The sequence below is a fragment of the Rhamphochromis longiceps genome, linkage group LG10 (genome assembly GCF_057381845.1).
Source record: "Rhamphochromis longiceps isolate RC_006_pf linkage group LG10, R_longiceps_female_GT1.1, whole genome shotgun sequence".
In the NCBI taxonomy this organism is placed as follows: domain Eukaryota; kingdom Metazoa; phylum Chordata; class Actinopteri; order Cichliformes; family Cichlidae; genus Rhamphochromis; species Rhamphochromis longiceps.
In genome coordinates, this window is record NC_140566.1 from 20,627,827 (window position 1) to 20,652,969 (window position 25,143).

Genomic DNA, 25,143 nt, shown 5'->3' on the forward strand with positions numbered 1-25,143 from the left:
ATGCCAGGATGTAGAATATGTTTTTCTTGGCCTGTAATGAACAGACAAGGTAACATCCTCCTAGCAATGACTAGCAGTGCCTCCATTGTTAGAGTCTGCCAGTATGTGTACAATGCCAAGACCCTGAAACTGAACAAACTAAATGCAGATCATTGATTTTCTTCTTCATACATGAGATTCGAAGAATGTCTGTATTTAGGGGTCTTTGTCCTCATTTCAAGCCGGCTATGGAATACCAAAAGCTTCACATGTGTGCCCTCGTGTGGTAGCTGAAGATTACACAGGTGGGAGTGATGGAACAACAGCCGTTATGTATATAAGACCTGTGGGTGTCTTGATAAATGTTTGCTTTAAACAAGACAATTGGCAAACTGATGAGTCGGGTAAATCAGTTATCATAAACAACATAAATTGGAAATCTCTAGGAGGGGAAAAGAGATGTAATGTCCATAATCCTCAGACACCCCCAGAAGACAGTCTACATAGTTATAGACTTACTGTGGTATAACTTTAAATTTGTGGTGTAAATGGAAATTCAGCTACTGCACTTTTAAGTAGCAACGGTGTAAAATGAGTGCCCGGGGGGGGTGCTTCCTGGTAGTCCCTGCCACATGACCACAAGCATCTGTTTGTGCATGTATCTCTGGGAAACATGAGGGCAGATGATTCTTCAGTGCATCTCTACACAAGAACACATCTCAAATATGTTCAGTTCTAGTTTGAACAAACCCAAATGCGTCATTACACTCTGAGTGGTGGGTGAAGAGGGGGGGGGGTGATAGATAGATAGATAGATAGATTTATCTGCGCATCATGGCCTGCGAGATCTGCAGCCTATCCATCTGTATCAGTGTACTTCTGCGCCTGGATACAGACCACACAGGCAGGACCTGATTCCCATCATCATGACAACAGGGATGCCAAGCAACCAATCATAGCCCTTTGAGTTCTGCTCTGGAAGCTGATTGGCTTCCCAGCCTGCAGCCTGTTGTGGAATGTCCATCTTTAACCTCTCTGCTGCCAAGCACAGCGCATATACATCCTATATCGCAGTACGGAGTACTGCTGCATGTGTGAGCTTCCTCTGAATTATTGGTAAAGCTTTGTGTACGTCACAGCTGGAACATCTGAATGACATCCATTGTTTTTTGGCAGCGTAAATAAAAACCCACGCGTGTGCTGCTCCCCTGATGTAAACACAGCATGACTGATCATCTGTCATCTGCACGAACCTGCTTCGTATTTTATTCCAGGTCGACCCGGAGTATTCCGTAAATCTCACAGAGCACAAACTGGGGAGGAGGGGAATCTTGTAGTTACACAATAATGTCATTATAATAGACTATGCACAATTTCTCCATAGCTGTATGCTAGAATTAAGTCCTCGTAAATAAACTCTACTCTTTCCATTTTTCCACGGACGTGGTCTGTTGTCCACAGACAAACAAATGTTTTATATATATATATATATATATATATATATATATATATATATATATATATATATATATATATATATATATATATATATAGCTAGCTAGCTACACAGCTATACAGCTCAGTGTCTGAAAGTGCATAAGGTCGAACAAATCGCGGGGAAGGGAATGTTGACAGTCATTATGTGTATTACTTTCTCCATCCACACACACCTCTGTGTTTGGAGTTGTTGGATGGCAAAGCAAACTGTAGGGAGGGAGAGAGGGGGCAACATTTAGCCCGCGGGGTGCAGCAGGACAACAACCTCGGCGAGTCCCCCACCCCCCCACCTCCAAAACTGTCACACGTGTACTCTCGCTTCAGTTAAAGCTGGCTCCTGAGCCGCTCGGACTCCTGTTTGTTTCATTATCTCCTCGGTTCCTTCACGGTGGAAGGGAGGTGATTCTCTCCGCCGCCATTTTTGGGGAACTGCTTATTTGTAAAGAAACTTTGCTAGCTGCTTCCTAACGTTAGCAGCTAGCTGGTTGGCCAGTACCCTGCCTGCCTTTCCTGCAGCTCGTTGTGACAGTTTAAGCTTGGCAGTCAATCGTTATCCAGCTCAGCTCTTTGCTTCGCTTTCATATAAATATTTATTATTTTCACTTGCTGACGAAAATCGGTTATTGCTAAGGAGAATAATCGGACTGGGCAGAATGACCGTCTGTATTTGGGTAGGGCAATTATGCGGTTAGATTAGCGAATTAGCATTGCTAACTTATCGGCTAGCGAATTCCGCACTCTGATTTGCCCGGATTGCTTTGCCTGCCCGTGATTTAGCCACAGACACCTTGCCCTGCTCTGTTTCCGAGTAACCGGATTAAGCAGCCGTTCATACCCCCACTTCATCTCAACCTGTGTGGATTCATTTTTCTTTTCTTGACAAGGTGAGTTGATAACCAACTTTAGCGTTCTGCTAACGTTTACTCTGTGTGTGTTGATTTGTTCTCCCAACGCTATATACTGCAACGGAGCTTAATTTCAATATATCTTATCTTACGAGTTAGCCAGCCAAATAGGATGCTATTTTCCAGCTAACCAAAAGTTGCTGTCACAACTTCTACAGTGTGTCACATCAACAGATTTTTTTAGCCCGCTTATTGGGCAAGTTGAGTCACCCATTGTTAGTGTGAAGACAGTATGTTTTTAATGGCGATGTGACATGTCTCTAATTGATCCAAATGTACAAGGGGAAATGCTGGGGAGCTAAATCGAGAGTTGTTATCATGGTAGTAAAAGGATGGGCACAGATTGCTTTACCTAAGCAGCGTTAGCTAGCTGCTTTAGCATGCTAATCCGCTTTATGCAACTATGGTTGAAAGCAGTGCCACTCCCTCGTTTTGTTTTTGTCCACTGTGGCTGTACGGCAACACTGAGTGAAACTCGCCTCTGAGGAGAGGAGGGTGTCTGCTTGACAAGTTTGTTTACCTCTAAGGGACCTCGTACTGTCTGAAAAGCTATGCAGTGTAGCGGTAGGTGACATTGGTCCAGGCTCATCCTATGTATGTCGCATGCTTTCACTGGCTTTGTGTTTACAAGCGGCGTTGGCCAGCACAGTCTGACAAATCATCGTTGCCGTGTGCGAGAACGGGTAGCGCTCACGTCGGTCGGCGGCTGGTGTGGGTTTTTTTTGTTTTGTTTTGTTTTGTTTTTTTAGTGCATTGACGTGAATCGCATTCTTCAGTTTTCAGTGTTGATATTGCGTAACAGTGGATATTACTCGGCAAGCTTCCCTTCTGCCTGGCTTATCTGCGTCTTTGTCGCCTAACTTATGCATTACACAGAGGACCAGCCGCACACGGAGGCAACACGGCACTGAATGTGGTTCAGTAACGCCGGAGTTGTGGCACCAAGTTCATCATGCATCCAAGGCGTTGCGCTTTGTTTGGGGTGATTTCTCAAATGTCCCAGGCTTGGTGGCTGACATGCCTTCTCTAGATCTTTGTGTGCAATGTAACAGGACTTTCTCTGCTACTCACTGATCACTAATTTTTCTGGCAGGCTGCCTGTCTGTCTGCTTTCCAGGTTCATTATAACTTGGTCTCATCTGATCACCTGCCAGTTGTTCATTTACATGTCTGCATGACTGTCAGAACAACAGTGCGTTCACACTGTCAAGCTACAAACCAGTGAGTGGTGCCCAGTGTCTTGATTGCTGGAGAAGCCCTTAAAAAGTTGTTGCCAGTGTTATATCAGGGTGATGTTGAATATGAGCAAACTGCATAATGGATTTAAGCGCCCTCAGGAAAACTGGATTAGACACCAGAGCAAAGCCTGCAGTGGTTGCTCAAGTTGAGATCAAAGGCAGCCAGTAGTAGTCTTGCCTTATTGTAGTGAATAATATATAATACGCTTTCACATGTAATACCATGAACCTTACTTAGCTTATTGATTGTACAGTGCCTTATTATTGTATTTAATCTTTTTATAGCTGGTATAAGTGATACCATGATAGTGATCCTCAGGTTCCATTTGTGGCGTTCAACATTCAGTAGTATGGTAGAGAGGGGAAAAAATGATATGATCGTGGAGATGTAAACCGTAGCACCTATACCTTTTTTAAAAAAATATATATTACATCTGTGTGCATCATGGGTGTGTTTTAAAAAATCTTTTGACATCAGCGGTGGTCAGCGACACAGATAATAAGACTCATTTTTTTAATGAGATTCTTTTTTCCATAATAAGGAGAAATAAGGGGAGACGTCTGTAATTGAGGGTGGTTGCTTAACACTTGGAGACCAACAACATATTTGATGAGTCAGAGTGAGAGCAAGAAGTCGGGGGTAGGGAGGCACATTTATTTTATTGTTTTCAGGTGATCAACTGAGGATACACACTTTAAAATGAGACAAAAATGTCTCAAGATTGACATTGTGCATCCTGTATCTTAAAACCAATCATAATCTTTAAGTTCACTCTCAGATTTTGCTAATTATTTTGATTACAATTAACTGAAGGTTTAAAGAGTCTATTTGACCATGTTTTAAGTAAGGGATGTGAATGAAGAAGTAGTTTGTACTATGAAAGTGTATGCCTTAGAGCTTATCAGCTCTTCATATTAGGGCTAGCATGTTTTTCTGACAGTTGTGCAATACACAGCAATGACGTTAAACTTCTAGCAGTTGAGCTTTTGTACACCTGAGTCACACGCAAGCCCATTTTTCCTGCTCGGGTTGTATGCCTTTTCAGACTCCAAAAATACACCTGTTCTGTTGTTGATAACCCATTGAGACCTGCTTTTATTTCAGCACAGTAAATGGATCAGGAATCAGATGAATTTAAGATGTGACCTGTAGATTAGGTAGTAATCTAATGTTATCAGAACTTATGCATATTCTCAAATCCAAAAAGTCCTTAGACCAAGGAGCCCATCCGGTTTGACGAACCACATCCACTGAGACATATGAGTATTTTGGTGTGTGGATGCCCGTATTTGCTGTTAAAGGGGCCATTTTAAATGCATTTGTTTTCCCTTCTCTTGTTCAGAGTAACTGTGGCATGTCGTTGACGCTCCTGACACTTGTCGCAACTGGAGGGGTGTAAATAGAGCTTTGTGATAGAAACTGGATGGTTCAGTCTTCTTAGCGTTTGGTCACTGCGTCTCTCCTCTCCATCACCAGCTTTGCGATGGCACGAGAAATTGAGATGTGTTGTTGACATTAGGTAGCTTAGCTAGAGAGCGTTCACTTCCTCTACTCAGTGCAAGCCACAATCTGTAATCGGTCTGGGAGGCAGGAGCTTGGACACCCCACCCTCCATCCCAGAGGGATACAAATGTTGCGTGTAAGCCATTTTAATAACATCACATGCAGTTCATTAAATTAACATTTTCTCTGAACAAACAGTTATATGATGTTGCAGTGCTGTTGTTATTGTTTTTCTTTTTAATGGGGCGGCTGAGTAATTAACAAAGCATGAACTCAGTTTATTGACTGGTTCAAGCACAGATGAGTTACACATGACATATTTCATTTTTCATTTTTTAAAATTAGTACCTCGACTGGGGTCGTTTATGAGCTGTAACTACAATCATGCTTCTCTTTTGGGCTTGAGAAGATTTTAATTATTGTGTGTTAATTAAGCGTGTGTTTTGAGAATGTTCTAAGAAATGAATAAGGAGGAGTTCACTAGGACCAGTTACATCAGGCTGATACATGATCACGTCATGAGATGTATCAACTAAGTGCATTCCTATTTTGAATTATTTAACAGTACAGCATAAAGCATCTTCTAGGCACCATTTGTATGAATATGTGTGTATATATAACAAACGTAACAAAACTATTAAATTCCAGCAGTTCTGTTGAGGGGGGGAAGCATATCCATAGGTGATCATAGGTATTCTGGTTAATAACTCCAGTCAAGTACAGTAGGCAGTGAGGGGGTGTAATCGCCCAAAAATAACTAAACACAAGCATGTGGGTGTAACATGGATGTGTTGAGGAACTAAGGAAGAGTAATCGCTCCAACAGTATGTTTAGTGTGGTGGCTACCAGAACATGTGGAGCAATGTTAACCTTCATACTTAATCTGGTATTACATTTTGTATTCAAAGCCATTATTGGTGTAATTGCAGCTTGCCAAATAAGACTATGAATCATCCGCTTTCAAGAATAAAAAAAGGTTAATTGGAGTCTAATTAATAACAGTAATTAAAATGTGTTATGTTGTAGTAATGGATGTTTTAGGATGGGTTTCAATTGGCTTCTATTAAAATTCTTTGGAACATCCTGTACATATTTTTCTCTGCTGTTGGTGAGCCGTCTGGCCACAGCATTGCTCCACTGTAGCTAATCCTGTGGAGCTGAGAGAAATTCACTATGGAATCAATAACTTATTTGATTATTTATTATCCTTCTCCATTTCTCTCTCGCTCTCTCTCTCTCCCCCCGCTTCTCAATCACACCCATTGCTACTCAGGTTTGTGTATTGCTTGCGTCTTCATTAGGCATCATGGTGAATTTTACAGTGCAGAGGAAATCAATTCGCATAACTCTTCGAGAGAGAATCCATTTTCTCAAGCAGTAAAGCAGAACAGTGTCCAGCACTTCTCCTCTTAATAATTGCATGTGCTTACACACATCTAGCAATGCAGCTCAGATTTTTCCAGATTTAGTCATGTGACAGCGTTCAGTGCTTGATTCGCACTTCTCTGCAGTGTTATTTAAATTAGAATTAATCTTTGCTCCTTTTGTTTCTGTATTTCCCCTAATGCTAAAATATATACATATATATAGGCTCCTGCCTACGATAGCCGTAATGCTCCGACAATCCATCAAGCAGTGTGGGTTTGTAGCTTAGCAAAGTCCTACTAAAACATTTGACAGATTTACGAGCGCCGTGTACCACATAAAATCGTTTCGAGGTCAGTAAACACAGCCAGAATTCATACATAAGGCACACGGGATTATAAGGGGCGCTGTCGATTTTCAGAAAAATCAAAGGATTGATTTTAAGTGTGCCGTATTTTCCAAACAACACGGTAATAATGACGGCCTGCTAGCATGCTCTACCAAAAATAGTGCTTTGTTGTGTATCTGACCGTCGCCGCCATGCTTTTTCCGCCATGTGCGTATGAAAACAAAGGCACTGCGCATGTGCGTTTTACCCATATTCTAGTGTTTAATATATTTATTATTTTCCACAATGAAATACAAAAATACAAAGCAGTTTTACCCATATTCTATCGCGATATTTCATTTTCTTATCTTTGCCCAACATTATATCGGTATTACCGTGAACGGTATGATATGGCCCAGCCCTAATTGCAATTAACCATTTTAACTGCTGTTTTTTAAGTTATGCTTCATTACACTAACAGAAAACCTGCATCTTTTACATTTTAAAGTGTAATAATTATGTGAATAGAAAAGCATCTAGCATGAGAGGGGAAAAAATTACCATTGTAATAAATGACCACTGCAAAACACTATTGAGAAATTATGTAGTTACATTTGTATTACCTTTCGGTTACCTTTCTAACTGCTAGACGGTATACTAGATGTACCAGTTTTAACTTCCTGGATGGCACACATTTTTTAAATACCACCATGACGGTGAATAGTCAAAAGTTGTAGCTTTAAAGGTTCCACTGAGACAATGATTGCATTAACTGGCCATATTTATCAGGTACAGTTCTAATGTGGTTAAAAAATATATAATTCATTTACACTGAATTATATTTAACATGGAAAATTTAAGTAATTACAATGTATATAGTTTGGAAAACTAGTAACTGTACATTTACCAAATAACACCGCTAAAGCCTTAATCACACAGGTCTAGACACCAGTTGTTGTGTATTAATGTGTAATATGTATTCCCTGGTTGGTTATTGAGTTAATGATTCGTGATTACTTTGCTGTGGCCTTCTGTAGTTTACATGGAAGATACCAACATGTCTGCAAATACCATGTATTCTAGGTGCACTTGAAAAAAGGGCGACATGTCTGCAAACACTTGGAAAATACTTGCCAGGTGGGAGTGAGACTAAAAGGCACAACACAAACCAGAAACAGAAAATGTTTGCCTTCAAAGTTAAAGTTGTGCCTTACCAATAGAACCAAGCAATTTTACTTTAAAGGAGAATCTTTTCCATTTTGTATCTCACCTTTCACACTATTGCTCGGTGAATAGTTTCCAAATGTTTCCAAACAAGATGGCATCTTCCATATAAATTACTGATGACCACAGCAACTTGCTAGTGACCAGAGCAATGTAAAGCAATTTTCAGTACAGGACCGTATACCTCTCTGTCATCAATTTCATGCTAGCGAATGCCAGCAACCTTCAGCAACCACTGACCATCCGGTTCCAGAAACCATACTTTTCCCTTGTCACCAGTTCCTGCCAGTTGGTTTCAACAGATCTCTAGGGCTGTGTGAGTGAGGCCTAAAGGGTATGCTGAGTAATGCAGGGTAGTAAGTACTATCACCGAACATTAACAGCTGTGAGGGGCTCTATGGCTACTTTCATCAGTACAGTAAAGACAGATGGTGGATCAAAAAAAGAGTGCAGAGGTTCAGCAAAATGAGGCATCTGTGTTCATTTCTGGTCGCAATACTTCTGTGTTTGGCATTTATTGAGTATGGGGCTCAAGCAGCTCCGTCTTGCACAGATGTAAGAAAACAGGTGAGGTAAAGATTAAGCTAATAGATGTTTGTTTGTTTTTTTTAAACTGTTGAGAGAATAAAATTTGTTTCAAAGCTGCCATTCAACACTACCAAATATACTCACCTATAGAAAGTGCCGCCAAGTATCACTTCTATAAGTATAGTTTGCCAAAATAATGTTATTGTTATGCATCTAATAAGTTTAATAATAATTTATTTTGATTAAAAAAGAAACCTAAGAGTAGATTATTTATTTGGGTTTTTGTTGTATGTTTTTTATGTGTTATTTTTTTATATATTTTTTTAATGTAATGACTAAAATGGTTTCATTCTAGTCCGTTTTAAATATATAACTAAATATATATAAATGACTTTGTTAATATTGCTTATGTTAAATAGAAATAAAAGGCTTGTTAGCATGTAATGTTGTAGCCGTGCATTGTAGCAATCTGTGAGATCAGTGTGGTGCATTTATGAGGAAGTGTAGTCACATGTCTGCTAGAAAAAATCACAGAAAACTTTGACAGCAGACTGTTGTTAACATTTTTGGTTGTTGCTGCTGCTCTGAATGCTTTGTCAGTATATCGTTCTGACTTTGCGACGAGCTTTTAGCTTAGAGCTGATATTTTTCTTAATTTGTCAGCAACACTGGTTTGAAGCTTTTCTACTTTCACGCACAAAATCCCCAAAATCTCAGAGTACACAGTACATGTGTAATCACATCTCTAAGTGTTAACTTTAAAGTTAACATGGCCGTGCCATCTGCTTTTTTTTTAATGCGGTAAAACTGCCATATGTAGATGTTGTTGTGTACATGCTACATATCGTTACTGAAAAATGTTGATGAGCTTGACTGGCAGCACATGACATGAAGATGTTATGCACTGCCTTTCATTGGAACACTAATGCATAGTTTCGCTTTTCTTTGGCAGTCCAGCACTCCTGTTGGCCCTTTGACCAACATGAGACTGGATGTCATGTGTATTTTGGGAAATTCCCACAAGTTCACATTAGCATCTCACACCAAGTAAAACCTTGCTGTTGAAGTTCCATGCATGATGTCAAGTATGTGCTTAAGAGTTGTCTACCATATTGCATGTGATATAATCACTGGTTGCTATGGAACAATGTTAATTCCACAACTGGTTGGCAAGTGGTTCCTGGAGTTTGTTGGCTGTCGCTCGGTGAAATTGATTGCAAAGAAGGTGCTGCACCAAAAAAACCTTTCCATATTTGTCTTCAAATACTCCCTAACTACCAGCCAAATGAGAAGTAGAGAAGGTTTAGCTTCAGAATAAAAGTTGTGCCTTAGCGCGGTAGTCAACATGTTTCAAAAGGTGCAACTTTTACTTTTGAAGGCAAACCTTCTCCATTCCCGGGTTGTGTCCCACACTCCCAAAGTGAGAGCAGAGCGGCTGGCCAGTATTTGTAGACAAGTCTGTCACATTGATACAATCTACAGGCAATCTCACAATATGGTAGCAACCAAAGCAATCACAAGGAGGTTTTTGCCAACTGGTTGGAGAATGCATTCTTTTTGGTAGCGACAGGTGGTTGCCAAGCAGTCACTGACAGGTGTGAATGGGGCTTGAGCACTTATTTTTCCAGCAACTGCTATCAAACTTCAACTACTTCTGCTGGCTTAGAAGTTAATGTCCCATGGATAGTGGTCACATGTATGCAAAATGTCAATACCTGTATATTAAATGTTTCGTGTATAGTTAAATTGACCCCTGTTTATTGTTGATGAAGCTTAAAAGTTTGCTTAACAGCAAAGTTTTAAGCTTATTTGCTTTTTTTCATTATGGCAGAATTAGAAAAATCTGAATCTCTATTCACTAGAATCCAATAGAATAAGACTAGACCTCTGTTTTTCTTACTTAAGCATGTTTATATTAACAGTTTGTATTTCATTCTGTCCAGAATATTTATTGTCTTTGAGGACTCTGTTTCCCAATTCTTTTTCTTTCTTTTCTTTTTTTTAACAGTCAGCTGGATAGCTTTTTTTTTTGTACATAATTTGAATGAGGCTTGTAAACAGTATTAATCTTGCATATGTAAATGTGTTAGTTGTGAGTCCGATGATGCAAATATTTAGCCCTATGCCAGGATTGATCAGTCAGTGCAGCTTACCCTTCATTTCTGCAGGCCAGCTCATAGCAGTGGACATGAAATCAATTCTTGTGTTGGAATATTTGTATTGTCCAGTCATCCCAGTAGTTTAAAGATCTACAGTAATTGCTGAGGCAGTGCTAGTGATGACTCAGCGGTTAAATTAGTGTCAGTAGCTGAAGGCCAAAATCACCAAGTATAATATAGTTCAGAGGTGACCTTTCTGACCAACTCGGTCTTTTGTGTTTTTCTTTTCATGAAATATAAAGCTATATTCTTGCCCTGTCACCCTGTGAGCAAACAAGCGTTTGAGAAAATATTTCATTTTTGCTTTCTTTTAGGTCAAAGTTGTGCTCAGATTTCCTTCTTTCCTCTTTGAAGGTCTTTGACTCATCTTGCTGGTATCGTCAAACTCTTGTTCCTCCTCTGCAGGATCAATGTGTTTCATCTTGTCCTTGCTAACACATCTCGCTGTCTCTGTCTCATTTTTTGTCCATGCAGGCGCCCATGTACTGGTTCCTTAGGGTCATCGATTACCGCAGATGAATCTTCAGCTGCTTTGCCATAGCTCAGCAGCCAGATAGTCCCATCGCCTTTGCGTGGGTGATAAGGGACTACATTAACCAGGATGCCCTCCTCCGTAAGGGCAGGGAGCCTCAAGGATCCGGAGGTGGCTGAGCTTTTCTTCAAAGAAGATCCAGAGAAGCTTTTCTCCGACCTCCGAGAAATTGGCCATGGCAGCTTTGGCGCCGTCTACTTTGTAAGAGAACTGCATCTTTACTCTGACACAAACAAAAGACAGTCACTTTGGATTAGATGAGTGGTTTAAAAAAAAAAAAAAAAAAAAACCTGTTCACTTTAAAAAGTGATAAAATCAGTTAAATAGTGTAACACTGAGCCCATAAACTCCACAGGAAAGTGTTTATTTGGATGTAAATGTCCTCAGAGGTGTCCCTGCCTTTTGGCCATTATGGAGAATGCAGGTTAAACATACTCCTGGCTTCATTTTTCAGACTCGAAAGTTACTTCCATCTTTTAAAGAGATTTTGATAAACAACATGTCAAATGCAGATAATTAATGTTACAGTGTATGTTCTGATTGCAGCATGTACCAACAGTGTCCTTCTCGTTTCCCAGGCACGGGATGTGCGCACAAATGAGGTGGTGGCAATTAAAAAGATGTCCTACAGTGGCAAACAGTCTAATGAGGTGAGAAAATTGTGGCCAGAAAATAGATCGAAAAAACACAAATTGATGCAGCAAATCATGAAGCATTGATGCCAAATAATCCAAATCCAAATATAAAAAGAACATTATAGGTGAACATTGTGCTGTTTCTGAGCTTCCAGCAAAGTGGAATTCACTTTCTTGAATCAGTAACTTTGCTGCAGACACAGCCACCTCTGGTTCGTTAAGCCAGTCAACGATTGCCATTTAAATTTTTATTTCACCAACAGAAATGGCAGGACATCATAAAGGAGGTGAAGTTCCTCCAAAGGATCCGGCACCCCAACAGTATAGAATATAAAGGATGTTACCTCCGTGAGCACACAGCATGGGTGAGTCTAGCTTACAGGCATGCATAATCTCACGCTGCCTAGCACCGCTATTCTTAAAATGATGTCATGTTTCCAGCTGGTGATGGAGTACTGTCTTGGCTCGGCCTCTGACCTGCTAGAAGGTGAGAAGCAAACAGTTGTTTTTACTCTTCTAAATGACATGTGGATATTTGAGTGAGTTCACATTGTTCTGGTTGTTTTCCTGCAGTTCATAAAAAACCTTTACAAGAAGTTGAGATTGCTGCCATCACACATGGTGCTCTGCAGGGGCTGGCCTACCTTCATTCCCATAATATGATCCACAGGTGAGTGAGGTCCTCAATCAACTGTTTATTTTATTTTATGATATTTTAAGTATCTTAGGAAGCAACTGTAAACACTACATCTCTCCACTTATCCACATGCTGTGATGTTCTCTCTCTCTCTCTCTCAGGGATGTAAAAGCTGGCAACATCCTGCTGACTGAGCCTGGCCAAGTCAAACTGGCAGATTTTGGCTCTGCCTCCATTGCCTCACCTGCCAACTCTTTTGTGGGAACGCCATATTGGTAAGTGAAATCTGTATGAAGTTAAAGTGTAAGTGTAAGCGTGCGTGTGTGTATGTTTTGCGTGCATAAACCAGAACTGAATTTATCGATTCTTTAAGTGGGTGTCTGTTAAAAGCAGCGATTGAGCAGAACTGATTGTATATTTTCATATTCATACCCATGCCTGCCGATATAGTCAAATGCTTTGATACTGTAATCAGTAACAGGATTTTGACCTTGCCTTATTTACTATTAATTTACCCTATATTTATATTATGTGGCTTTTTGTCTGATCCCTTGTCCTGATTTATGTTTTTCCTTGAATTTATCCAGGATGGCCCCAGAGGTGATTCTAGCTATGGATGAAGGCCAGTATGATGGAAAGGTGGACGTCTGGTCCTTAGGGATTACCTGTATAGAATTAGGTGAGTGACAGTGTGTTTGTATGATTGAACTGACATTTATAAAGCTAATTTTCTAGTCTTGTTGAGAACTCAAAGCACTTTAACCTGCAACCCACATTTAACCAGACATTCATACAGTGCTTTATTCTATGTCTCTTAACTTTATCTACCTCACACCCGTGGGCCAATATAGAATCAACAGTTATCTTAACTTGTGTGGTGCTAGTGCTAATAGTGTACCACCACGCCACCTCTATTGTATCAATAAAAATGTAACAGCAGGAGAAAGTTACTTTTACTGGAAATGAAAGATTAAGGATTTTCTTTCCCTGACAAAGTGATTGTGATGTTTTGTTGCATCAGTAGTGTTTACTGATCACAGTTGGGTATTTTTTTTTACTTCTCATCAGTTGTGAAAGGCAGCTTTAACCCTTCACTTACTCATACCAGTCACCCTGTAATTAAATTGGTGTCTGACTGATGTCGTTCTGTTCCAGCGGAGAGGAAGCCTCCCTTGTTTAACATGAATGCAATGAGTGCCTTATACCACATAGCGCAGAATGAGAGCCCCACGCTGCAGTCCAGTGAATGGTGAGGTGTCACACATGCACTCACAGTTTATCGTCTGTGTAGTTAAATTCAGATGTCTGCTGGGGATGTGAAACAAAGGTGTATATTTTTTGTGGATGCCAGCAGAGAGTTATTCTATCTATATCTAGTGTTTTGTAGCTGAAATAATGATGTTTGTTTTTGATGCCCACTCTCTGTGTCGTTGTTTTTTGACAGTCTCTCTTCTCCTCGTCTTTGTTCCAGGTCAGAAGATTTTAGAAACTTTATCGATTCTTGCCTTCAGAAAATCCCCCAGGACCGACCGCACTCTGACGACATGTTGGGTGTAAGTGTGCGCACATGTGCTGATGTACCGTACACTGCAACACAGACAGAGAGCAGCAGGGTCACTGTGCTAAGATGTGATACTGACGAGCCCTCTGTTGATGAAGCTCCCTGTGATGTTTGCACTCTGTTCTCTCCTCACATAAGCTTCTATTTTGATTCTTTAATCCTCCGTTTCCGGATAAACTGACAGAGACACACACAACCAAAACATGTACAGACACACACACATGCACACAGAGCTTGCTGTAATTACTATGGAGATGTGACTTCAGGGTCCATCGTTAAGTCACTGAGCAGCTGTCGTTTAGCCTGCTAATAGACTCTCTGTTGTTAATGGAAGTTGCCCTTAGGGTATGAAAACACTGCACATTGTCTTTTTGGTTTGTTTTTTTTTTTTGGTTTTTTTTTAAATGTCAACTTCTAAAACTGTGCCTATATCAAGATCAGCTGAAATGTGTTTTTAGCTGCTGCTTAGTGTGGTTTTCCTGTATGTGAGTTGTAGCCCAACTTAACCACCTTAAGCTGAGCAAACACTGCGGTTTTTTTTGTTTGTTTGTTTTTGTTTGTTTTTTTTCTTCAGTCGCCTTATTCAGCTTCTGCTCAAACTGCACGATTGACTCGCAGGGGTTAGAAGTTTGTAGGTCATGATGCAGGGTCTCACACTATACAGCCCGATGCTATGATGCGATCTGAGTGCTCACACTGTGCGTCCATAAAATGAAGGTTATAACAGAAAAGCTTCTCGTTACCCCACGTATACTACACGATGCACGACACACGATGAAGGCGAAACTCGGGCCGATAACCAAAACGGTCGCACGACTGAAAAATCGGCTCAAAATAAGCCAAAAATCGCACAGTGTATGCCCAGCATTAAAGTGCCTAGCAAATGCCTTTTAATCTTACGAGGAAATGCGTGACTTTATCTACTTGGGTATTATTCTTAGCTGTCATAACTGTCATAGCTTCACAGACAGTCGTCTGGATGATCTGCTCTTGTGCACATTTCTTCCCCTTATACATGGAGGTTCTGGTAAGCAGGCACATGGTAGGAAGAGTCATTGTCAAAATGTAATAGTAGCTTATGCGCTGACATTTTAACTATTGTGGCACTCATTCTGGGATTTTAATGTTATATATTAAGGGTTAACTTTTATTTCTGACTAACTAATATAACACATGTTCCTTTTGAGGATCTTGGGCTTAGGGTTAGTGCCAAACCACAACCGCTCAAGGGGCTTTATATTTTAAGGTAAAGACCCTACAATGAATACAGAGAGAATCCCAACAATCAGACGCCCCCCTATGAGCAAGCACTTGGCAACAGTGGGAAGGAAAAACTTCCTTTAACCTCCTGAACTCTTTCGTGGCATTCTTAGTTTCTTTTTGCTATTTGGGCTGATTGGGACCTGATGAATGTAAAAACAAAGAATTACCAGATTTTTTTTTTCAATTTTTTTTTTTTTTTTTTAACCTGATTTTTGTTTCTGAGAAAAATGAGATCCACATATTAGGACATTTGTTTTAAATTTTGATAGAACAGTGGCAGTATAACGTCCTCGTAAGTGGATATCAGGCCCCTGTAGAGCAAAATATTGTATTTTGGTCTAGACAACCCAAAATGTGATGTCCAAGAGGGGAGAGAGACAAGACAGGAAAGTATTAAGGTATTAAGCTGCACCTCTTGACCTCTGAATTCAGGTGTTTTCAGTGTTGTTGTCACAGGTGTATAATAATCAAGCGGCTAGCCCTCTGCTTTTACAGAGGATGCAAGTTAAGTTCCAGCAGTGTTTATGTGTTTGGGAACTGTGTGCTGGGAGCTTTCCATGACAGAGCAGTTCGTGTAGGTGTTTCTTTTGTTTGCAGATACTGTAACTTATTATTATACGCTAACTTGCAAATTTCATCTAATGTTATGAGACTGCAGTGTAAAAATCCAAGCTTCACTTGTGTTTCAGTAGAACTTCTGACATGTAAATATATTTGATCAGTCAAGAAAAGACTCTTCACACATGCAGCTTATTTTCCCCTGTTTTTTGCCTGAAAACAATTAATTTGTGTCATTGTCAGACAAAGAATATACATATTAATATTCAGGCGTAAACACACACCAATGGGATCATCACTCTTAGATTGACACTAATCAATCAATGCCTGAGCACCTTTGTCCCCAATTTAACTGGTGTGGTTGCTCTTGAGTTGCTGATCCTGAAGCAGTATACCCAGGCCTGGGCTGTAAGGCTTTTGTTGGTGCAGGTCAGCATAGAGGTTAGGGGCATAGGGAGAAGGGACAGCAATGATCGGGCATAGTATGAGACAACCTTGCCTGGCGTGAGTCATCCTCCCATTAAATCCCAGGGCTATGACCTCATCACTTGCATTCAATATCTTTTGGCAGTACTGAATATCCCATCATCACATTCATAATATTTGAAATGTACTCTGATGTCATTCTGATGTTATTTCCCCGTCTCCTGTCACGTTACTTTCAAACCTACCAGTTAAAAATGGACATGCAAGTAACTTTCCTTTCACCGCCCCACAGCACGAGTTTCTGCAACGTGAGCGTCCAGACTCTGTGCTGATGGACCTCATTCAGAGAACCAAGGATGCCGTACGAGAGCTGGATAACCTGCAGTACCGAAAGATGAAGAAGATCCTCCTTCAGGAGGCCCACAATGGGCCCACTTCAGAAGCCCAGGATGCAGACGAGGTGTGTGGACGATTGCTGGCTAGCATCCAAACTTGAGCGACAAGAACAGGCTTCATGTGGGCACACAAATGAATTTGCCACTTTAAAAGAGCTTTCCTCAGTAACTCTAAATGCCTTGTTTGTATGCATGTCTGTCTGCGTCTCCTGTGTCTTTCGTTCTTCCTCTTGTTCCTTCGCACGCCGTCTTTCTCTGCGCCACTCTTTCGGCTTTGTCTTCAGGACCTGGAGCCTGGTGGAGGTCGGACAGGAACGGTGAATAGCGTTGGCAGTAATCAGTCCATCCCCAGCATGTCTATCAGCGCTAGCTCCCAGAGCAGCTCTGTCAACAGCCTGAATGAAGCAGCCCAGGACAGCCGCAGTGAGCTGGACCTAATGGAAGGAGATCACACAGTCATGTCCAACAGCTCAGTCATACACCTCAAACCGGTAGGTGAAACGACTCGGACACATGCTAACAATTTAAAGGTGGATTCTTCTGATCTCAGTTTATAATAAAGCCTCACATGGCTTTGCTGGGAGCTTGGGCTCAAGTTACGTCACTTCACTCTCTCAGACCATGCATACATGTCAATGCTCCAAGTGTCTTTAATGTGCTCTTTCCACGGTTACACTGTGTAGTGTATCTTCTCAATTATTCTGTTGTCTTACCCCCCTCCAGGAGGAAGAAGAGAGTCTCTCTTTGGAACAAGCGGCCACCAGTGAGCCCACTGAGCCCCAGCCAACACCAGCTCAGGCCCCGAGGAAGCACTACCGCAACAGAGAGCACTTTGCCACTATACGCACAGCATCACTTGTAAGAACACATTTGCTTAATAAACCTTCCTTTGATTTGACAAAAGGACTGAAATATTATGTGTTATATGTTTAGCAAATGTTTAAAATTCCTTGGTGGAGACTTGCGAGTAGATTTGTTTACCACTCACAAGCACAAGTGTCTAATCAGATAAGTGGAATGTCCTAGTGTAACAACAACGTTCTGATAATTCTTCTTCATCGTCATATTGTAGGTGACACGTGAGATGCAAGAACACGAGCAGGACTCTGAGCTGAGGGAGCAGATGTCAGGATACAAACGCATGAGGCGGCAACATCAGAAGCACCTAATGGCCCTGGAGAACAAGCTGAAAGGGGAAATGGATGAGCACAGGCTGAGGCTGGACAAAGAGCTGGAGAGTCAGAGGAACAACTTCACCCAGGAGATGGAGAAGCTGCTTAAAAAACACCAAGCGGCCCTGGAAAAAGACGTATGTAGACAAACGAAACTAAAATATTAATTCAGAGGAAAAACACAGTTAATAGTCTGTAGAGACAACAGCGAAATGCTCACATTATGATATTAAACTACATTCATGTTCGATTTAGCTGAAGACGTTTGCCAACGATGAGAAGAAGTTCCAGCAGCACATTCAGGTTCAGCAGAAGAAGGAGCTCAGCAGCTTCTTGGAGTCGCAAAAGCGGGAGTATAAACTACGCAAAGAGCAGCTCAAAGAGGTAACGCACATCCGCCTCAGCAGATAATAAATGCAGCCTGTTTATCAGACTAAATAATTATAATTAAATTATAATTTAATATAAATAATAATTAGTAAATTTACAATATCCAGTACTGCACAAAAGTCCTGAGTCACCCCTCATTTCTTTATATTTTGCTTCCACTGAGCCAGACTTGTAATTTATCAATGTGGTCTGACTCAGTGGTTCTGCAGATTTTCAGTTTTTCTTTGGACATTGGCTGCTTTTTCATTCAATGTTTGTCTCAGTTTTATTGAGTTATTAGCTCACCATCTACTAATTTACAAGTGCTTTTTAAATGACTGTAACTCCGTTTGTGCAAGAGACATAATTGTAATGGGTTTGAAGAGAAGAGAAGACGAGCTTTACAAGGAGATTGCTGCCATGTCTCATAAAGCATTCACAGGGTACTGCTGTCTGAACAAAATCAGCTCTGCCTAGATTTTACCATGTGCGCTTCACATTACCATGACTCCTCCACCATTTTAGGCAAGAGAGGAAATTCAAATGGTTCCTGAAAATTGAGAATTATTTCGTAATTTTCCAGCCTAAAGTCCATGTGGCCCGGATGATTAAGACATGAGTACAGTGGATCTCACCCCCGTTTCCCATTTTGCTAGCAGGGTAAAAACAAAAACACATTTCACTTCAGTCGAGAACTCAAATATTTTTAATTTATTATCATCCAAGACAAAGACCGGGAACACGCTTCATTTATTTTTGCTTGAAGGTGGGTTTAAATAGTTATTTGTGAGATGTGAATTTTGACCGGCGCAGGTTAAGGAATGCAGGGCTTCAAACGCTTTTGTGTCAAACTGAATCCCTGCATATTTAAAAAAAAAAAAAAGCTAAACGACACCTGTGTGGCAGGAGCTGAGTGAGAACCAGTCAACACCCAAAAAAGAGAAGCAGGAGTGGCTGTCCAAGCAGAAAGAGAACATCCAACACTTCCAGGTGAGGATCGCTCAATATGTACCCTTCAAAGAACAAGTGAGATTTTTACTCGTCTGCCCCACAAAGCTTTATTTGCCGAGTCTCTTTGATTTATTTTATTATTATTATTTTTTTTGGCAGTATGAGTTCTATGGTTATTTATTACAAAACCATAATGTTTATTTCCAGGCTGAGGAGGAGGCTAACCTGCTGAGGAGACAGAGGCAGTATCTGGAGCTGGAGTGTAGGCGGTTCAAACGCAGGATCCTCATCGCCAGACACAATGTGGAGCAGGACCTGGCCAGAGAGGTGTGGAGAGAAACAGGAGAAACATATACCCAGCAGCACACAGTCTCACTTTAGATCACAGTTTTATGATACGTATTTGAGTTTTTGTTTGTTTGTTTGTTTAGGAGCTGAACAAACGTCAAACGCAGAAGGATCTGGAGCATGCAATGCTGCTGAGGCATCACGAGTCCATGCAGGAGCTGGAGTTCAGGCATCTGGCAACAATCCAGAAGGCCCGGGCAGAGCTGATACGCACCCAGCACCAGACAGAGCTCACTAACCAGCTGGAGTACAATAAGAGGAGGGAGAGGGAGCTGAGGCGCAAGCATGTCATGGAGGTCCGGCAGCAGCCCAAAAGCCTGAAGGTACACAGAAAGATGGGGACTGTTTCTTTTTCCTTTAACAAATAATTTACTATCAACACTTAACTGGAATTATTCTCATCTCATTCAACTTTTATTTTTCCCCTTTAGTCTAAGGAGCTTCAGATTAAGAAGCAGTTTCAGGAGACCTGCAAAACGCAGACTCGGCAGTACAAGGCCCTCAGGAACCATCTGCTCGAGACGACACCCAAGTCCGACCACAAGGCTGTCCTAAAGAGGCTGAAGGAGGAGCAGACTAGGAAGCTGGCCATCCTCGCCGAGCAGTATGACCACTCCATCAATGAAATGCTCTCCACACAGGCTGTAAGTTTCATAAAGGAAGATCTGCAACATTTATCAAACATAAGTCATTTCTGAGCAACATAGTGAAAATGTATCTATAGATTATTCAAAGCTAATTTGTTTAATATATTTGTGAAGGGCATCTTTAATGTTTTCTTAATGCATAACAGCCACAGAAGAACCCGTTTATGTAGGTCTGTTTCTTTGCTCCCTCCCTTAGCTGCGGTTGGATGAAGCTCAGGAGGCGGAGTGTCAGGTGCTGAGGATGCAGTTGCAGCAGGAGCTTGAGCTGCTCAATGCTTACCAGAGCAAAATCAAGATGCAGACAGACGCACAGCACGACAAGGAGAGAAGGGAGCTGGAGCAGAGGGTGTCTCTGCGGCGGGCTCTGCTGGAGCAGAAAGTAAGAATAGCCTTTGTCTAATGTCGGGATGTGGCTGAGTGCATGTTGGGAAGTGACAGGACTGCGGTTACCTCTGCATTTATATGTACCAATTCTCTGTAGGTGTTGCACATACAGTTTGTTTTATCTTTAGTACGCTGGGATTGTTCATACGTTTGGCCAGTAATACAAACAATGTAGTTGCCTGTTTTTTCTCCGGTGTCACATTGTGTTTATGTCCCCAGATCGAGGAGGAAATGCTTTCCCTGCAAAACGAGCGTCTGGAGCGAATCCGCTCACTGCTGGAGCGCCAGGCCCGAGAGATCGAGGCTTTTGACTCGGAGTCCATGCGACTGGGCTTCAGCAACATGGTGCTCACTAACCTGGCTCCCGATTCTCAGGGAGGCTGGGGAGGAGGAGGAGGAGGCCAGGGGGCTCAGGGGGGAGGCCACTGGCCGGGAGGAGGTGGAGGAAGCAGTCACCATAGTCATCACCAGGGGGGCTCCAGCTCACAGCAGTCCTGGGGTCACCCCATGCTGGCTGGGGGCCCACCACCCTGGAGCCTCCACCACCCTGGTGGGGGTAGTCAGAGGGGTAGCCAAGGAGGTGCGGGAGGGGTGAGGAACAGCCCGCAGGCTATGAGGAGGACGTCATCAGGGGGGAGGAGTGAACAGGGCATGAGCAGGAGCGCCAGCATCACCTCTCAGATCTCCAATGGATCCCACCTGTCATACACCTAAAATACACACGCACACACAAATTGTCTTAAAGCTAATATCTCGCTCCGAGATAACTGTACACACACGCATCACGCACATACCACAGTACATCTCGCACTGCACAGTACTGAGGCTGGGTTTACCTGAGCCCAGCCGCTCTCCTGTCACCACTGCTCTACATCAGTGTACTGCTAGCAGCAGTCTGTGGAAACCCAGAAGACTTGAGACTAATAAGATACCCGAGGGCCATTTACAGTAGTGCAATAGTAGTTTTCTTGTTGTTTTTTTGTTTTTTTTACTGCAGCATACACTGCTGTGTGTGTTTGTTACTGCCGTATCAGTCTCTGTTGCCACAATCCCAAACTAGTGTGTTAATTTTCTATTGAGAGTGGTTTGTTTGCCATCTTCTGTTTCACAGTATTGTTTTAAACCCAAGTGGGACCGATTGTGCACAAAGGTGCTGAGCTTGTCCTTCAAACCAGATTTAAACTGATGAAAAGTTAAATTAGATTATTTATGTGTAGTTGGGGGAAGACTAGAGAACGGAAGGACTGTTTCAAGCGACGCTTGACGCAGCTGAGGAAGTTAATGGACCGAGAAAGAGAGCGAAGGTCGTTGTAAGTGAATAGCTGTGGGTGTTGCTGACTGTTTAGCTGCAGTGCAGGGACAGTTGTGGTGACAGTATTAATTCCAGTTCCAAAGCTAATCCAGCTGACTTGACGTGAGAAGTTTCAGCGAGATCATTTTCATGGAAAACAAAGCTGCGTACGTTCTGGTGCGAGTGCCATGCAGGTTTCTTGAGGACTGTGAGCCCAGCTGCCAAAGGTAAAGGTGCAGAGTTGGATTTGTCGTTATAGCTACTCATGCCAACAATACTGTGGTGTAGTGAAACACGTGCCGGAGAAAGGCAGTTCAGTGGACATTAATGCCACGTGGCCAAGGGAGCCACTTGTCCTTCGTGTTCAGCTCCGTTATCTCAGCTCTTGGGTTTCCACAGGCCTCTGGCCTTCACTCACACCTGCCCAGTGGAAGGCCAGTCTGAAGGGCACTTGGATCCTTATTAGTCTGCAGGCCCTATGACAGAGATGGGTTTTCAGCAGCACCTAACCTCAACTTTGAACAGTTTCAAAACTGGTGTTCACTCATCACTTGTTTGCAATACAATTTCAATCTGATTTGGCACCATTTTAGTGATGCACTATGCAGTTAGGAACAACAAGAAAAGAGAAAAAAAAATGACACAAGCCTTTTGGCCTACCTCAAGAACACTCAAGTTAGAGCCTTGAATGTCTTGATTTGCACTTTGGCGTAGGCTTTCACCCACTCTTAATTGTTAATCGGACACATTTACACAAACATGTAGTGGCTATTCATTTTATTCGCCCAGGCAAACATTACGTAAGCCTGGTTTATAAATGCATGTGCGTTGAAAATAGCACACTTAGCCTTTGTGAGCTGAGTTGGATGTAAATTGGCAACACAGTCAGCAGCAGCAGGCAAATTTATTAATGTATAAAAACGTCCGTGAAGCTTTGGGAAGTATTATTATTCACAGTTGCCCGAAATGCCTTTTTGTTATTTCTTTGTTATTTTCTTTATTTATTTATTTTTAAACCTTATAAGACCCTACAGTGAAAACAAATGAACACAGAGTGAGGAGGAGCTTCACTAGCCCTCAGCTTGGTTGGTGACTGCTGAACGTTTTTGAAGAGTGGATGGGTGGTGATGCTGGGATCTCCGCTGCCATGCCCCTGCAACCTTCCCCGGTCTGACACCCCGCTCTGTCTCACCCCTGATGACCACAATGTCACATTCTGACCACCGATCTTGTCCCCCAGCATCCCTCCGCCTACGTTTCCTCCCCTCTGGAGCCTCCTTTTTGTTTTGGTTTTTTTGGTCTTCGCTCCTTCGCTCCCCACCTGGATCTTTGTGGAAAGAGCTCTCTCAAGTAAAACAAAAGAAGAAAGAAATATATATAAATGTTATAAATCTATAAAGAAGGATTATAGAGATGTAAAGCTAAAGGTGGAAAGTGTTATTGTGAAACAGAGTTTATGCATTATATGTTGCTGCAGAGGTGGAATGTACAGGAAAAGCGTGTTAATATTGTATATTTTGAATCTGAACATGTGGAGATCGAATCGACAAATCAGAGACGAGTTAACTTGCGATGCAGGCACAGCGGTGCGTGGCTTTAGAGCGGCGGCAGTTGAACGATGGATCGATTCGCGGCTGCTGAGTTTTTCACTGTCTTATTTGCAGCTGCGAGTTCTCGAACTTGTTACAGATATGCTGTTGTGAATGATAACAACACAACTGTAGGTCAGATTGCCTCGAGTAAACGGCAACACTTTGTTTTGTAGTGTATGAGGATGATTTTGCACATAATTTGAAAACTAGTTAGGTGGAGCCTTTGCTCGAGCACTGGCTATGTGTTACTGACATTGTACCCCATAGTGAAGACTCAGCCTCTCTGCTTCGTATCTTGGTGGTTTTTAAAGGACTTGGAGCTAAAGTAAAGGTTATAACATGAGGGGGAAAAGTCTTTTTAAAGATTTTATTTAAGGAAAAAAAAGAAGTGTTAAAATCTGAAATGGCTAAAATTGTTTCCAGATTCTTGCTGTAGACAGTAAACATTTTTGTCTTGTAGGGTCCACTGACCTTACATTTTCTGATCTGTGCACCAAGAGCCCTGTTTGTTTATGGTTCGACACAAACCATTTTCACACTGCACTTAATGATTTGCCTTTGGTGTGGGGGGGAGTACCAACCTGTACTCAATAGTTTGAATCTCTTTTTTGGCTCAGAAACAAAGCGCCAGTATGCCATTGTACCAACTTTCCCCCCAGCTCTTTAGTGTTTTTATGCCAGAAGGGGTGTTTTTAATTTCCAGATGATGTCTGCAGAGGGCCAAACGAGCGGTGGACTTTTAGACCTTCTCTTGTGTTTACTAGAACTCCCAGGTGTTTTGCGAGGCAGTCTACCTTTAGACCTCGGTCACTCTGAACTGGATCAGTTGCACTGATTGCACAAGTGACTGACCAGATTAAAGAGTCTACTGTGATCCACCCCCCCAACTCTCAGTGTTTGGGTTGGGGGAGGAGGTGACTGCTATTGCTGAAAGTAGGTGGGAGGCAGGCTTATGTCTCTGTACAGTCTGTTTTATCAGTATTCCTTTTATCTCCTGTCATTTGGTGGATCTTGCTGTTTTATTCTCCCTGGTCCAGAGATCTGTATTAAACTGTATTAAATGTATAGATTGTGCAGAAAGCTGAATGTTGCATAGCAGAAGAGAAAAGATATTCCTTACAGATGACAAAGTAAAATGTATAAATGAAATTCAAAGGCAAAGTTTAGGGGATAAATGTAATATTTTGTTTGTAATTACTATTTTTTGTTGGAAGAGGGCTACTGGATAAAGAATCATCTGTAATAAAATAATTTTAATATTTCTTTGTCCTGTGGTGTCTTGTATGAAATAGGAAATACAGTTATGTATGGATATGAAATGGAAAAAGTGTAACTGTTTCATTTTAAGATCTCCGGAGACCCCGGTAGAGAATTTTATTCCGCTTAATGTTTCTTCCTGTTAAAAGGGGGTTTTTCCTTCCCACTGTCGTGCTTGCTCATAGTGGGTGGTCTGATTGTGGGGTTCTCTCTGTAGTTCTGTAGGGTCTTTACCTTACAATATAAAACACATTAAGGTGACTGTTGTTGTGATTTGGCACCATATAAATGAAATGGGATTGTTTATAATTTGGATGTTTTTTGCAAAAATAGACATTTGTACTATTGTACCAAAGGAGGTTCAAGGAGTTTTGCACCAACAACCACCTCCATTGTGC

At 41.7% G+C, this 25,143-nt stretch overlaps 1 protein-coding gene across 1 annotated transcript; it reads left to right on the forward strand.

Annotated features, from left to right (window-relative positions):
• The first annotated feature begins 1,724 nt into the window (after nucleotides 1-1,724).
• Nucleotides 1,725-24,750, forward strand: LOC146660790 (serine/threonine-protein kinase TAO1-like). Its single transcript, XM_085420818.1, has 21 exons — nucleotides 1,725-2,360; nucleotides 11,202-11,460; nucleotides 11,838-11,909; nucleotides 12,158-12,259; nucleotides 12,336-12,381; nucleotides 12,468-12,564; nucleotides 12,693-12,806; nucleotides 13,119-13,210; nucleotides 13,687-13,780; nucleotides 14,003-14,084; nucleotides 16,632-16,799; nucleotides 17,019-17,225; nucleotides 17,458-17,592; nucleotides 17,807-18,043; nucleotides 18,162-18,290; nucleotides 19,182-19,265; nucleotides 19,434-19,553; nucleotides 19,658-19,897; nucleotides 20,006-20,218; nucleotides 20,418-20,600; nucleotides 20,825-24,750. Exons 2-21 carry the CDS (start codon nucleotides 11,329-11,331, stop codon nucleotides 21,317-21,319), a joined length of 3,042 nt encoding a protein of 1,013 aa, XP_085276944.1. The 5' UTR covers nucleotides 1,725-2,360; nucleotides 11,202-11,328; the 3' UTR covers nucleotides 21,320-24,750.
• The last annotated feature ends 393 nt before the right edge of the window (nucleotides 24,751-25,143 follow it).